General features: G+C 37.8%; 2 protein-coding genes across 2 annotated transcripts; both read left to right on the top strand.

Annotated features, from left to right (window-relative positions):
• The first annotated feature begins 882 nt into the window (after positions 1-882).
• LOC147539307 (3beta-hydroxysteroid-dehydrogenase/decarboxylase-like) lies at positions 883-6,714 on the top strand. The gene is made up of 13 exons (XM_086642128.1): positions 883-1,165; positions 1,312-1,567; positions 2,909-2,998; positions 3,092-3,225; positions 3,382-3,552; positions 3,682-3,807; positions 3,897-3,976; positions 4,055-4,253; positions 4,615-4,714; positions 4,937-5,111; positions 5,294-5,450; positions 5,712-5,778; positions 6,316-6,714. The coding sequence occupies exons 2-13, from the start codon at positions 1,336-1,338 to the stop codon at positions 6,453-6,455; spliced, it is 1,671 nt and encodes a 556-aa protein (XP_086498254.1). The 5' UTR covers positions 883-1,165; positions 1,312-1,335; the 3' UTR covers positions 6,456-6,714.
• Positions 6,715-11,996: 5,282 nt separating this feature from the next.
• On the top strand, positions 11,997-14,959 carry LOC147539306 (uncharacterized). The gene is made up of 6 exons (XM_086643715.1): positions 11,997-12,534; positions 12,863-12,970; positions 13,906-14,067; positions 14,147-14,318; positions 14,544-14,617; positions 14,720-14,959. Exons 1-6 carry the CDS (start codon positions 12,175-12,177, stop codon positions 14,798-14,800), a joined length of 957 nt encoding a protein of 318 aa, XP_086499841.1. The 5' UTR covers positions 11,997-12,174; the 3' UTR covers positions 14,801-14,959.
• Positions 14,960-15,386: the final 427 nt, after the last annotated feature.

The raw sequence follows: 15,386 nt of genomic DNA, 5'->3' as shown, positions 1-15,386 counted from the left end.
AGTTATGCACGTATTATTTGCTTTGTTAATCTTCGATAAATAGAGGGTCAAGATTTATCTTGGGATAACAGACGGCTAGATTTATCATTGGTTTGTCCGAGTCAACGCTCACCATTTTATTTTATATAATAGATTGTTTTAAGGAAGAGGAAGATGTTGAGATTGACCTTGTTGAATGGTCCTGGACGAATTGCCTTGACCTCTGATATTTGATCTTTAAGTCAGAGACCAAGTTATACGTCTCATATTGCCTATAAAATTGATCAAAGATGGTGCATTCAAAGGAGAGAAAACGCAAAAATGAGAGAGTGGAAAAACTAGTTTCTTATGTTTTAGATGGCGAAGTTTCACTTGACTTTCACTTTTTTGGTGAAATTCAATTTTTCTACCCGACTTCCATGCGTGCCAAACTCTTAAGCTTGTTTTCAATCTTCCCTCTTTCTATAGAAGTCATGCATACTCTCCAAGCTTGTCTGATTTTTTTTCGTTTTCAAAAATGGACTACAAGAGTCATCATTGCAATGCATTGATGCATCATAAATAGATAATACAAAATACATCAAAATTCATGAATTGAATACGCACTATAACTGTCTTAGATGAGCCTTAAAGACCATATATATCTGAGACTTTCATATTCCGAAGTGGGTGTCCAACCACCACACCAAAAAGTGGTTAACAATTTCTTTTCTTCGTTATTTTATCCTCTTGTTTTCCTCTTCATCATTTTCATTTTCATCATTATCTTCAAGTTTGGGTTCAAACAATAAGCAAAAGGGGCGCATATAATCTTTTGGTGTCAACAGATTAGATAGCGCCTATAGAACTTCCCAATTTCCATCATGGACTTCCAATAATACCCGGTTCCATGCCCATGTACCTGACATTCATGCCTGCTAGACCGTTACTGAAAACCCGATTACCCGAATAATCTTAGAGCGCAGTTCCTTGGATCCCGCGCGAAAGTAAAACAACCCTAATTTTGGGGAATTAGATACATCAATGGTGAATGTCTCATCAAATAGCAAAACAGGGGATCTCTCTCTCTCTCCAATTTTCTCTCCCTCTATATCAGTTTTGCTTGACAATTTCTTACAAATCAATCTCGTTCCAGAATGCATTGCTAGGAATCTCTTGCATTGTTTGATTTATCTGAAAATTTGAGGTATACTAGTTTCGAATTCAATGTTTAAACTTAGAATATTGATTAGTTCTTCTAATCAAAATGAAATGCCCTATATATTTTATATGAATTGCTGCTAATAATTCAAATCAATAAGATCTTTTGTTGGGTTTTAATTGAATTTGCAGAGAGAAGAGTAGATTCATATAAGAATGAAAAGGGATTTAAAATGTTGTGTTGTAACTGGTGGACGGGGTTTCGCTGCAAGGCATTTGGTGGAAATGCTTATCGAATCTCGACAATGGGTGGTTCGAATTGCTGACTTAGGTACTACCATCAAGCTTGAACCAGATGAGGAAGAAGGAAGTCTTGCTGATGCTCTTTGTTTGGGTGGTGCTGAATATGTGTCCGCCGATCTTAGGGACAAGACCCAAGTCATTAAAGGTCACAAAAAAAATCTCTAATGCACCATAATTCTAATTACTTCTGTCACATTTGTACTGTTTTATTTGTTCATCTTATGCCATGATCATGAGCCTTATGCCATATTTTAACTTAGGTTGGATCAATGTTATCTTGATTTAATTGAAACTGTAATAGTCCCACATCACTCGCAAGAGTGTCCGGATACTGGGCTATAGGTGTACCCTCAAGTTTAGTAAGTATCGAGGCCTTTTGGGTGGGCTCGTGGTGCCTTCGCCAAGAACAAAACCCCGTACCTGTGTGATGAGGTGGACAAAGCGGGGACAATATCGATAACTGCTAAGGCTTGGGGCGTTACAAAGTGGTATCAGAGCCAGGTTTCGATCGCGGGACCTGTGGTTATGGGCGTTACAAAGTGGAAACTTAAGAAAGTAATCGTGAAGCCCACTTCATTTGGGTGGTAGGTGACATGCTTCATTTTTCCATTAAAGAGACCAGGGTTCAAATCCAGGCACAAAACTATGTAAGAGCCAGCCGGACAGGAGGGGCCATTGCCCCCTCATGAACTCTTTACAGTTTGTACTCCTTAGTCCCCTCTCTTTTAGTGAATCACAAACTAACAAATGTTTTTCATGGATTTATGTAGTTTTTGGTGTTAATCATTTCTAAGCCAGTAGCGAATTTCAAATTGATTGAGCCAAACCCAAGAGTAGTAAGAAACTTGATGAAGTAACTTAATCATAAATATTGATTATCAAATGACTTCTAGTTTCCTGCATCAGTACTGAAAATGAATCAGATTAAAATCCGACTTACAGAAGAATATTGTGAGGAATTTGGATCTCTCTTTGGTCTTACTACTTTCGGATTTATATTCAACCTATTATGAAAATCCACATACCCTAATTTGTAAATTAGTTTAGCCAGCTGCTAAGTAAAATGTACTCCAGAATCTAAACATTGCAGTTCCTAATAACTAGGTTATAAGCCAGTCGAAGGATTCAAACATGTTCCTTCGTTCCTTTTGAGATGTTATCTATTCTTACATGTTCATCAAAAGAAGTTTGAAGATGTATTATAAGATCAATGGTTGAAAAACATAGATTTTATAGTTATCTATTGCCGTTCGATAAAAAGAGTTGTGTTTTTTTAAGATCTATATCATGTTAAAAGTATATATAATGTGTAAATCAAAATTCATTCATAATATGTAAAAAAGATAGTGTGAAAAACTATCAAATTTTGCTAACACATTGGCCCCCCTTAAGTTAAAGCCCTAGATCCGATCCTTACTGTTTCCAAAAAAAAAAACGTATCATTTAGTGTACCATCTTCTTAGCTATATTTTTTCTGTTTCTGCAGCATTTCAAGGGGCTGAAGTTGTATTTCATATGGCAGCTCCAGATTCGTCGGTTAACAATCACCAGCTCCATTATTCAGTCAATGTAGAAGGTCAAGCATTTGAACTTTAAAGCATGTCATAAGAATCAGGAAGTGATGTTCTAGAAGCACCTCGCTTCTCTGAACAGTAGTTTTGTTTTGCAGGAACTAAAAATGTAATTGATGCTTGCATTGAGTGCAAAGTAAAGAGACTCATCTATACTAGCTCGCCTAGTGTGGTGTTCGATGGAGTTCATGGAATACTTAATGGAGATGAATCACTGCATTACCCGCCTAAGGTTTTTGACTTTTTCATATACTTATTGTTCTTCGAGAAAACTGATGTCTAGTTATATATTTATGATATATATGATGTTTCAAACCATAGCCTCGAATCCCAAACCTCCCGCCTTTTTCTATTCATTTTACTGAGTGTGGCCTTTCCTGTTTTTCAGCACAATGATTCTTATTCGGCAACTAAAGCTGAAGGAGAGGCCTTGGTGTTGAAGGCAAATGATAAGGACGGCCTCCTAACATGCTGTATACGTCCAAGTAGTATATTCGGGCCCGGTGATAGGCTATTGGTTCCATCTTTAGTTACAGCTGCTAGAGCTGGAAAGTCTAAGGTAAGAGTACATTTAGTTTACGTACAAGTTCTCTGTTTTCATTAGAGTTCTAATATTTTAGTAGATATCTGCCCACTTCTAGTTGTAGAATGTCATCTCTTAATACTTATCTGTTTTGATTTTCATCAGTTCATTATAGGTGATGGAAATAACATGTACGATTTTACGTACGTTGAAAATGTTGCTCATGCCCATATTTGTGCTGAGAAAGCCCTAGCTTCTGAACGTGCTCTCGCTCAGAGGGCTGCTGGTCAGGTACTAACTCCTTTCCCTTGAAGTCTGTGGGTTAATTCGAGTTTTTGGAAGCCTTATATGTTAACACTCGAATGGAGATATGTCTGCAGGCCTACTTCATAACCAATATGGAACCAATAAAATTTTGGGAGTTTGTCTCGCTCATCCTTAAAGGTCTTGGCTATGAGAGGTACTTGCTGAAGTTCTTGGATCATTTTTATTCATAAGAATGTACAATCTTTTTGGTATAACTTTATCTAGTTTGCAGACCGAGTATCAAGATCGCTGCCCCTGTTATGATGCCGATCGCACATTTGGTAGAGTTGATCTATAAGGTATTAGGGCCATATGGGATGCCTGTGCCACAACTAACACCATCAAGAATTAGGCTTCTCTCGTGTAGCCGAACATTCAATTGTTCAAAAGCCAAGGACCGTATCTTTTATACACCGATCGTCTCACTTCAGGTTGGTGTCCACTGTCCACAAGCATCTTAAACCTAAACTCGCAGTACATTCAAAAAAGACAAATGAGTATGCATATACCAATTCATGTTTCGTCTAAGAGGAAAATGCAACTATAGTCTATTGTCAGTTCAAAGTTCCACAGATCGTCAGCTCATCTTATTATGCAGCATTAGTTGTAGATGCTTACTAATTCAATCTCTTGTCAAGAATAACACAAATATCTGATTCTCAAACACTTTGCCTTTTTTTTTTGGCTCTACAACCTTTCTGGATAGAGTTCTTCCAAAAGCTTTGCTTGGGTGCATATATTTTGACAGATCTTCTGTGCTTATTGCTAGTTTGTTTCAATTTTTTCATGTAGGAGGGTCTTAGGAGAACAATTGACTCGTACTCGCATTTAAAAGCTAAACCTAAAAGAGAAGGACCATCAAAATCTCGGATGTTTCTTGGAGGTGGAAAGGGTATATACCCACGACCCATTACTTCAACTTTCTATATACCTTTCTAATTTAGTTAATTCTCGTATATGCATTTTTATTCGGCTCTCTGCATGCCTAAATGCGATATGACTTTCTTAGACATTATCTCCTTTTCATCTTTATCCCTAAATATATCCCATAAAGACTAAAAGTTTTTAGGTCACTAATTGGATTGCGATAAATTCCACCGTGGTGATTTTGCAGTTGCCGATACACTTCTCTGGAAGGATAAAAGACATACAATCTCCACACTGTTTGTGTTGGTTGCCTTTTATTATTACTTCATTGCCTCTGGGTATACACTGGTCACAGCTGTATCAAAGCTTCTAATGCTGACAGCACTCTTTTTGTTCATTCATGGCATTCTACCTGCCAAAATGTAAGCCAACTTTTATTTACTGCCAATTTCTATTTAGTGAATATTGAGTGTGTCCAATTTTCTAATTAGTGAAAATAATCGACAAGTGACCCATCAAGGACTCTTGTCGATTATTGCTGGAGTAGTTTTCTACAAACTACAATAGCATAATTAGGACTAAGAACTGATATCTTGTGGTATAGATTTGGCTATAAAATTGAGAAACTCCCTCCATCGAGTTTCGACTTTCCACAAGAGAGGTGCCATCGATTTGGTCTATTGGCTGCGTTGGTGTGGAATTCTGCTGTCAATGATTTACATTCACTTTGCAAGGGGAAAGACTGGACCCTATTTTTCAAGGTATTTATTCACGATTACATAATACATACTTCTTTCTCTTGTTTTTGTTATTTTCCGCGGATAATCAGAATTCAATTTATAACTATGACGGTATCTAATAAAACTCGCTGTCGGTTTCTGATGGCTAAAAGTCACAGCTTGAGGCACAAGGATGATATCCTTAACCAACATTACATTTTTCTCCAAAAAATCCAGCGTGCTTGTTTTAGTTAATTGGATTGCTATAAATTTGATCTAATATGTTACCTTTGGATGAAACAGGTTTCCATCTTTCTATTGTTCTTGAGTCTTCTCGGAACATTACCAATTCAAAGAACATTTGTTATAGGTCAGTCGCAGATCTCATGCTTTATTTTATTACGTCTCTCATGCTAGTGTCCTTGCATCCGAAGAGTACGACTCAAGGTTGGAGGATGGTGGATAGAGATAAGATGACTTTCCTTGAACACTATGACGCCTCACCCTGACGACTTACCAGTGTTGTCTTGATTAGCCGCCACCGCTTGGACCAGGTTTTGTTTTCTTAGGGTGGCTGTCATAAATTCACATCAAACCACATTGACATTGGTGAAGTACAGGATGACACCATGAATCTCCCGACAGACTCAATACTGATCTAAATCACCACGTCGTGAATGGGGCAGACTGTGTTTTCTTATATATATCGACACTTTTGGTGGGCATCTGAAAGCTAAAGCAATGAACAAAACACTGGGCCACACAGTTGCATCTAATCGGGGACACTATCAGGCTATCAGCAGGTTGCTGGGGGCGGGGTTATCACATATACTACGGCTAGCCTGCACGCTATTTGTACATTCATTTTATAAGTCAACGACTAATAAGTTATTTGAACTAAATGCAGGTGTTCCCTTTGCCTTCACTACGTTTTTTATATATGAGATAAAGGAGGAAGAAATTGACTGTGCAGTACACAAAGCTCTCACGTATTGCAAACTCATAAAATCTGATGGCATTTCGAAGAAATCTGTGACTTGCAATTAATCCATTTCCAATAAACTTCTAACTGCCATTTGAGGTTCAACCTAGATTCAAGATCGAGCATCTCGGCCAGTCTAGGGAGGATTCAAAGAAGCTGGCCTTTATAGATTCTCAGTACTGATATTTCCTGATCTATATGATTTTGTTAGCAGGAATTTATTGAGAATTCTGGGACTATAAAATGAGCTTCTAGTTGTGTATTTTGGTGAGTATTTGTAAATGGATTGGTATGCTCAACATTTATGGAACACATTTGGCCCCATTATTGCTGTCCCTTTTAGCAACGCTCTGCTATCAATTTGATAAAGGGGAAATTTTATAGGCCCCCCATTCTTGTTAAAAGGCACCTCTTGTGAATTCGGTGAGAGTCCACTGAATTCACAATTCGGTGCGAGTCCACCGAATTCACAAAAATATCCTACTAGAGTGAATTTCGGTGAGTTTGTACCGAATGGGCTCGCACCTAATGGTCTCTTGTGAATCTAAATGATGAATGGAACACCATTTATTATTACATTTGTTATATTTATACCTTTTAACATGAATTCAATAAATGATGAATTTCTATCTATTGGGTATCGTACACGTGTCGTCTCGCTTTTTAGTAGATGCACAACCAATTGGTAACAAGTACATCTTGGGCCAAAGTGCCATAAAGACCCATCTTATGAAGCCTCAAAGTCCATCTCTTCCTTCATTTACTTTTTTTTTTTTTTTGAATAAACCTTTCATTCATCAAAGAACAATGTCCACAATTAGTAACATTACATCAAGGATTACGTAATAATTGAACTTGAAAGGGGCAAAAACACATGTTGCCGATATTTTGGACTTATGTTGAATGCGCTAAGTCAAAACGCGTCAGTGGTGCTTGCTCTTCTGGTGAATTGAATGGTAATTGAAGGCCTAGATTCTCTTAACGCTTGGTTTCATTCCGTTATCTCCGAGGGATGTTGTATATGCCGTCCGAGGAAGAAAATACTAAATCTTTGGAATCAGACTTCAAAATATCTCTTGAATTCCTTGATCCTATTTTAAATCTAACCCCAAACTCCACAGAATTTTGGAGTTCAATAGAAAAGAAAAGAGATTCTAAGAATTACAAGATAGCAACAATAAATTAACAAAACTCTAAAGGTTACGAATCAAGGACCCTAAAGGTCACGAATTAAGGATCATATAAGATCAACAATAATAAAATTATACTAAATAAGTAGTAATATGACGATACTAGAATGAATGCCATCCAACACAGAGATTATGATGTCGATTCTCTTCTAGTGATTTTATACTTGAAACACAGATCTTCGTTATTTTTTATACACAATATGTGCCTCTTTTGATAGATCTATTTTCTCTCTCTAGGAGTACAATCTCAATTCTCAATTAGAGAGATTTACCACAATCTTCTAAAGTTCATCTTCATCTTCGTTCAACACTGATGCAAAAATCGATTCTCTTTTAATGGATCTAACTTTTGATGGAGAGTTGTCGATTTGGAACTTATTTATATCGAATCATGAAGTTTAAAGTGAATATTAACTGAGAAGATGTATAGAAATGGAAGACCGGGGATGGATTGTAGAGTCGGTTTGAGGAATTGTAGGGAGAAAATCAAAGATTTAAACGAAAAACCGCCAAGAACTGCTCCGGGAGAGGAATTAGGAGGTTGCGCCACCAACCCCTAAAATCCCTCCGTTGCAGAGCAGTTTCTTCCCCTCAGTGCCCTCCTTCATTTACTTTATACACACCTTTAACATAAATTCAATAAGTGATGAATTTTCACCTCTTTTATCGAATCTTTGGCCTCTGAGTTTGTTTCAGTATATGGACAGCCAACGGGCAACGAAGACATCTTAGGTCATAAAGGCCATAAAGAACCGACCTGTGAGGCCTTATAACCAATTTATGCTCGTCTTGAATTTATGTAACATAAAATCAATAATCAACGATATGTGATTTCTGAACTTTTTGAGTAGATGCACAACCAATCGGACAACACAATTTTTGCAAAAGGGTAGTATTATATTAGAGCATTCTTATAAAAGACTCGTCATTATATATTGTCTAAAACCTGTTATGGATAGCTGAGTCTGTTTGTGCCCATGTACAGTCGAAACCGAACGTTAGTCCAACTCGATTGACCCGATAAAATATATTGGTCGGGATAGGGTTTTGAAGTGCTAAGTATTCCACCTAACCTTACTATTAGTATTTGTCCGACATCAGCACGTCGAGCTTCTCGAACTTTCGATAATCTCAAGTGATCTACTAGGCCTTGGCATTGATGCACTCATGTTGACAACGTTTGTAGGTGTCCTTTTCTTGAGTAGTGAGTAAAGATATCCTCCATTTCGATGGTCTAAACCCGAGTTTGGCCGCCATTAAACTCGAAAAATTTCATAAATTTTGATGGGTTTTGGACAATAGGACTTTAAAATTACCGGCCCACGTGCTAACCACATGCTGATGTGCCCGACTCTTATTAGGCGGCTTATTTTCTCTCTAAATGACTCCTGATGAGGCTTATAACATCATTGTCGATCTACAACTAACTCACTTTTGGAAGTTTTAAAAGTGTCCCTTGTAAGTGCTAAAAGTACGCCCTTTCTTCACAGAGTCCCTTCGAATTTGCCTTAAGAGAGGCGCTTTTGACACTAAAAGATGACACTTTCAAAACTTCCTCTCATTTTTTTCACGTCAAAAACATGTATCTTAGCAAAAGAAGGTGTCCACCACCCTTTGGTGCAACGGTTGGACACCCCCTCTTAAACCCATGAGGTCATGGGATCGAGTCTCGATGGAACCAGTTTGCCATCAAGATTTATCCTATCACAGTCGATTTCTCAAAAAAACAAAATAAAGGTCGATGTTTTAAGGAAATAAACTTATTTTCCGGGGTACCAATTTATTGGTGGAAACAAAAAATTGTGATATTTTGTTTCTTCCAAACACCAGACATCCTTAATATTTTTCTTTTTAGTTTCTTCTTCCTCTGTCTCCTCCCATCTCCGGCCACCACTTCCGATTATTAAAACAATCATTTTATTTCTCCTTTCATATCTTCCTCTCCCTCTCTTCCAGATCTCTGTCGCCATCCCTCAAATCTCTCTCTTCGTGTAGCTTGATTGAAACTTTAGAGTTTTACTCGGTTGAAACTACGGGGTTTCAGTCCACTGAAACTCTAGAGTTTCGGAGGGAGATTAATGAAGGTGGTGATGATGATGTTCTGGATGACGATGATAAAAACAATCTTGATATTTTATTATTATTATTATTATTATTATTATTATTATTATTATTATTATTATTATAAAAAATCAAGTTTGATATTAGGGAAGGCAGACGATGGTTTATGCTTCTTTGGTTGTTGCATAGATCTTGTAGGGTTTCCCATGCACTTTGTTGGACCTATTCCATCCGAAGATGCCTTCAGGGATATGGTGGTTATAACTCCATTATTTTCTCCCGTAGCTAATTTATGGGTTAATTCCATTTTGGCCCCCTAAAGATGACCAACTCACCAAAATGGCCCCCTAAAGATGACCAACTTCCATTTTAGCCCCCTTTTGATCTTTTTCGTTAGTCAACTTTAACTGTTGGGTTAACTTTACCTTTTCTACCCCTTTATTCAAAACTTTGTCCCTCTCTATCCTCTGTTATTTTATTTTCACCGGTCGACGGCCACCATCCGCCGGAGGTTGACTGGTTACCGACGGCCTAAAACCCTTCAGTCCTCTTTGTGTTATCTTCACAACTCTCGATCTCTCTTCTTCTCTCTGCAACTCTCCATCTCTCTTTGTTTCTCCAGAACTCTTGATCTCTCTTCCCTCTACAACTCTCAATATTGAAGAAGCAGTAAGATTTAGAAGAAGCAGACAGATTTGGAAAAAAACACTCGATTTAGAAGTATAACTAGATTTGGAAGAGATTTGATCTATTCAGGGTTTGGTTTTTTCCTTTTTCTCTCTTTCATTGAGTTTAGTAGAAGAATAAATCTGTTCTAGAAGATTCTGATCTCGAAGAAGAAGTATCCGATTAGGAAGCGAAGTAGTTTATTAAGGGTTTTTTTGTTTCTTCTCTCTTTCACTGTATTTATACAAAGAAAAAAAATTGGTTCACAAGAAGAAGCATTCTGATTTAGAAGAAGAGGAGGAAGAAGCAGCACTCCATCTGAGAGACCTATTTGCATTTTTAGATTCGATGAAATTCCTCTCTTCTGATTTCATCACCTAGATTGAATCTCGAAACGTTAATCACGATTCCCCAATTCTTTTCGTCATTTTTTTTTCTCTCACTCACTAAAGATTGTAATACTGCCCCCTCTTTTTGATTTGTGTTACTTTTTTGATTTATAGGTTTTTAATGTGTGCATCAAAAACTTGGAAACTTGCTTCAAACAACTTCCGTTTTTTTATGAGTTAGTTTTGGTTGGGAGGGTACAAGACGATAGTTTAGGAAACTTGTATTATAGGTGTGATTGGAAGACATCTTTCCTTGTTTCACTTCTCCCATTCATTCCTTGTTTTAATCTCAATTAAAATTGGTCCAGCTGGGCCATTGAACAAAGCATCATTTCTAGACAGAGAAAGAGTTCAGTAATAGAGATAGAGATTGGTGATGATGGTGTGTTTGTGTGGGTCGTGGATGGTTTAAGATGGAGTGTTTGAAGGATGGGTCATTTAACTACTCTTCCCCTTTCTCACCTTTTAGATTTGTAAAAAATTTCTGGGTTACTGTTGATTTCACATCTTTCATCTAGATCCACTATTATTTAGGTATATCCTGTTCTATTTATGTTGCTTAGGGGAGAATGGAGAAGATGAAGAAGAGAAAACAAATTTATAAATGTTGTCGCCAGTTGGTGATCGGCCAACTTCCGGCAAGAAGAAAGTGACAAAGGATAAAGAGAGAAAGAGTTTTGAAGAAAGGGTAGAAAAGGAAAAAATAACTCAACAGTTAAAGTTGACTAACGGAAGAGATTAAAAGGGAGCCAAAATGGAAGTTGGTCATCTTTAGGGGGCCATTTTGGTGAGCTGGTCATCTTTAGGGGGCCAAAATGGAATTAACCCCTAATTTATTAATCTCCATTCTCCTTTTACAATTAACCTCATTAGCTAATTTATGTCCTAAGTCTGATTCGAGAGAGAGAGAGATATCAAAGACAGAGAGATTTGAGAGAGATCAGAGAGAGACATAAGCGAGAAAGACATAACAGATGAAGATCAGAAGGAGGATGTGTTTGAAAGAAATTTTTAGTCTTCCTATCCGGTGAAATTTTGCAAAAGTTTTTTTGTTTCCCAAAACATCGACCGAAAGAAAGCAACTTCACAAAATTTTTGGGAATACAGACACACTTGTATAGATACACCTGTATAGAAACTGACCATATGCTTAATGATTAAAATGTCTAAGTTAAGTCGAAAATATCAATCGGTCAGGCTTATCGATCGGACTCGGGCGGAATGCCGGTTAGAGCCTCTTGTCCGTGTCCGTCCGATTAAATTTGCCGGTCCGGTCGGGTAGTGTCCGTCTCGGACTCATGGGCGCCCACGGTCGACCCATTGAAGTTGTTAGTGGTTCCGACTGACTCTTCCCTCCGACTGACTATTCCCGCTGGTCCGGCTAAAAGTACGTTCCCTTGCCAAGTGTAATTTCTTTTCTGTCTCCTCAGATTTGTACACATTTCCGATTCTCCTTCTGAACTCTCTACTCTCTAGTTATGTACCGATCAGTTGTGAAGCGCCTCCCCCTTCTCCGGGGCCACCACCTTAACAACTTAAATCGCCACCTCTTTCCTCCACCTCCACCTCCTCCGACCACCGCCATCCCCATCACTCATCGTTTCTTAACAGATTCAATTCCTCAACCTATATCTCATACAAAAATACTACCCCAGCAGAACCCAGAAAATGATACCCTAACTTCTGAAACAGCAAGAGCATCAAAAGAAACAGTAGATGAGATTCATAGTTTTGAGAAGCAGAGTTCAAGAAGGAAAGACAAAGAACAACAAAATCGACAATGGGTTGGTTACCAAGATGAACAAGCTCGTGTTCTTCAATCTGCTCTTCCTCATGTGGTTTGTGATTCTACATTTTTTCAGTTGTTTCTTGATTTTGAAGTTATGGGGGTTTAAGAATTTGTCTTGTTATTATGTGAAAATTGAAATTGAAGGAGAAAATTTGATTCAGGATAAATTTGAGGTTTTGGGTATTTCAGTTATTTGGTTTTCATGATCTGTTTGTTTTCAACATTTCTTTTAATGGTTTGTTTGTTGAGTGAAATCAACTTTAGAGCACAAAGAGAGAAAAACTAGCTCAAACCAACAATAGTTTCTGTGATTAAATTGATTTTTGTGGAAAGTTTTGACTTTTTTTGTTGGAATTGTGGGTTGTTGTTTTTTTTAGCATAGGTTAGGATGGAGTGAAGCTGCTATTATTTCAGGAGCCAAGGAGGTAGGAATATCTCCCTCTATTGTTGGATCTTTTCCAAGGAAAGAAGCAGCACTCGTCGAGGTATGAAGGTGCTTATTGTCTCACTAATGCCCGTATTATTTTCCATTGATATATAGTTAGAGGTATATATTTTTGAATTGGAGATATATTTAGTATAAAACTATAAATGACAACTTTGATTTAGGACGAAGAAGATCGTAAGAGTGTAGATGATCGTAGTTGACACATGTTTGCAGTTCGTATGGCATATTTGGGCACTTATGTTAAGCTATTTGGTAAATAGCCGATTCCGAGATTTCATGTTTCTAACCCGGGGATGTGATTTAAATTTCATCCCAAAACTCGAAATCGGATTAAAGCGGAATATATAGCATAGCTATTAAGAGAAAATGATCGAAATGAATCTCATTGGCTTCTAAGTCTTTTTTTATAAAGTTTTAAAGGTTTTTCTGTATGATGAGCAAAATGCTCAGAGGAAGGTTTAGATTGTGCAGACATGTAGGATGTTAAGTACGCAATATCAAAGAGACTTTCTTCATTACGATCTACCAGACTAGTTAATTTTACATTGATAGATGGTTCAATTTTGGTAGTATTTTTTTGTTCGCAAGTGCAACTGAGCAATCTGTAAGATAATTCGGCGATTTCAAAGCGTATTTATCTTACCCAAACAAATGTCAACTTGAACATGCATATCAGAAAAGTTCGCTGTTCCACTGAAAAGTCGATTTGTGTTTCTGGTGCAGCTGCCCTCGGGGGCAAGGCCACATAACCGTTGGGGCACGCCCCACCAAGTGCCCAAAGGTGAAATCACTCTACCCTTATAAGCCCATCAAGCCCAAGAGCCAGGAAACTCTGATCCATACTACAGGATAAACTACTTTTTTATTTCGACTAAATTCAACATCTGTAAATGAGCATTTACATTCCATAATAACATCTATACACGTCGTAATCGAGTTTGAAGGTGATATATTCCATTTGCTTGAAATCAGTTTTTCATGGATGACTGCCTGCAAAGATTGATAGATAAAATTGAGTCGGAAGAGAACTTGAGAAACCTTATGCAAAGTGACCGCATCGTAAAACTCATCCAGATACGGCTAGAAATGCAAGAACCTTACATATCGAAGTGGGCTCAAGCTCTCAGCATTCAGGTCTCGCACTCCATACCTGTTCATCTCATTTGATCCGCTCCACTTATATAAATACACTAACTTTTACGTTTCATTACAGGTTGAGCCGATTAATATTTCTACAAGTTTTAAACAGCGAGCGGTGCTGATAGATGAAATCTGGCATGCTTCCGGGGATCACGCCTCTGACATCGACTGGTATCTGAAGCGCGCTGTTCTTGGAGGAATATATTCGGCCGCAGAAGTTTACATGCTAACCGATAATTCACCGAGTAAATTCGAACCAACACTTTGTTGTTTATTAGAACTGTTTCATGTGATAAGATTCATCATTTCTTCAGCTCCGATTTTTCATAGTTATTTTTCGGAATAAATCGAATGTACGCCCTTGAATCAGGGCAACTCTTTTGAACATAAAATTCTTCTATTTTTAGATAGAACCTATGTTTATAATAAATACACTAAATTGAAATTGCGCAAGCAAATCTCTGTTACAGATTTTCGAGAGACATGGACGTTCTTGAAGCACAGAGTGAAAGATGCATTCGATCTCGGGAAGACAGTTCAAGAGGTAATCGATTTCGAACTGGTTGGGTAGCAGTTGATTTGAGTTCATCAGATAGCAGGGTCTATATCTCTGTTGGGTTGACTGATAGGTTGTTTGTTTGTGCAGGCCAAGTATTTGGCAGAAGCTGTTGGGGCAGGAATTGGAAACTCATTTCAGGGGATTATGAAGGGAATGTCTCAGAGCTGATGAGACGCAAACGAGATGGTTGCTCAAATCTTTGATAAACTTTTAACTCCACTAATTAATATAAAGTTTTGATCCTTCTCTGAAATCGAACCAGAGTTTCGTGTAGTTATGTGGACAAAGATGTTAAATACCTTTGATTATTATATTGTCTTTCAACTATTGTTTTTTTCTGTAAGAAGATGTGGAACGTTATTGGCGGCCTATGATGAGGGGCATAGCTCTGAGAAAGAGAGCAAAATAGAGAAAGTTCCCTTGTCAGATGAGCTTGATACCCTTGCAGGAAATGGTGGTAGCAAGGTGCATGTCTGATTTATATTTTATGTTTGGGTTGCTCTAGAAACCCTAAAATCCTTTTATTGGTTAAAAGTTAGAACTTCTCTAGTTTTACCCTAATTAGGGGGACATGGAGCATCTAAGAAGCGTGAAGAATCTAGAACTCTACTGGACTTAGAGACAATCCAAGCGTGCGTCTCGACACAACATAGAGGGAGCATCAAATTGAAGCTTACTCGAAGGAACACACACCACGGGCAGAAGTAGAAACGGGAGAACTCAACCCTCACCCTAAAGGTTTAACACTTCGTCA

The sequence above is a fragment of the Eschscholzia californica genome, unplaced genomic scaffold, assembly GCF_041429995.1.
Source record: "Eschscholzia californica isolate CP2 unplaced genomic scaffold, dmEscCali1.0.p SCAF_5, whole genome shotgun sequence".
Lineage (NCBI taxonomy): Eukaryota > Viridiplantae > Streptophyta > Magnoliopsida > Ranunculales > Papaveraceae > Eschscholzia > Eschscholzia californica.
This window is presented reverse-complemented; position numbering and strand designations above follow the sequence as displayed.

Excerpts from the sequence above, each read along its gene's own strand:
- LOC147539307 (XM_086642128.1), top strand. The coding sequence starts at position 1,336 with ATGAAAAGGGATTTAAAATGTTGTGTTGTAACTGGTGGACGGGGTTTC. Across the intron at positions 3,226-3,381 it reads CACTGCATTACCCGCCTAAG|CACAATGATTCTTATTCGGC; the intron begins GTTTTTGACTTT and ends CCTGTTTTTCAG. Across the intron at positions 5,779-6,315 it reads TCAAAGAACATTTGTTATAG|GTGTTCCCTTTGCCTTCACT; the intron begins GTCAGTCGCAGA and ends AACTAAATGCAG.
- LOC147539306 (XM_086643715.1), top strand. The coding sequence starts at position 12,175 with ATGTACCGATCAGTTGTGAAGCGCCTCCCCCTTCTCCGGGGCCACCAC. Across the intron at positions 12,535-12,862 it reads AATCTGCTCTTCCTCATGTG|CATAGGTTAGGATGGAGTGA; the intron begins GTTTGTGATTCT and ends TGTTTTTTTTAG. Across the intron at positions 12,971-13,905 it reads AAGAAGCAGCACTCGTCGAG|TTTTTCATGGATGACTGCCT; the intron begins GTATGAAGGTGC and ends GCTTGAAATCAG.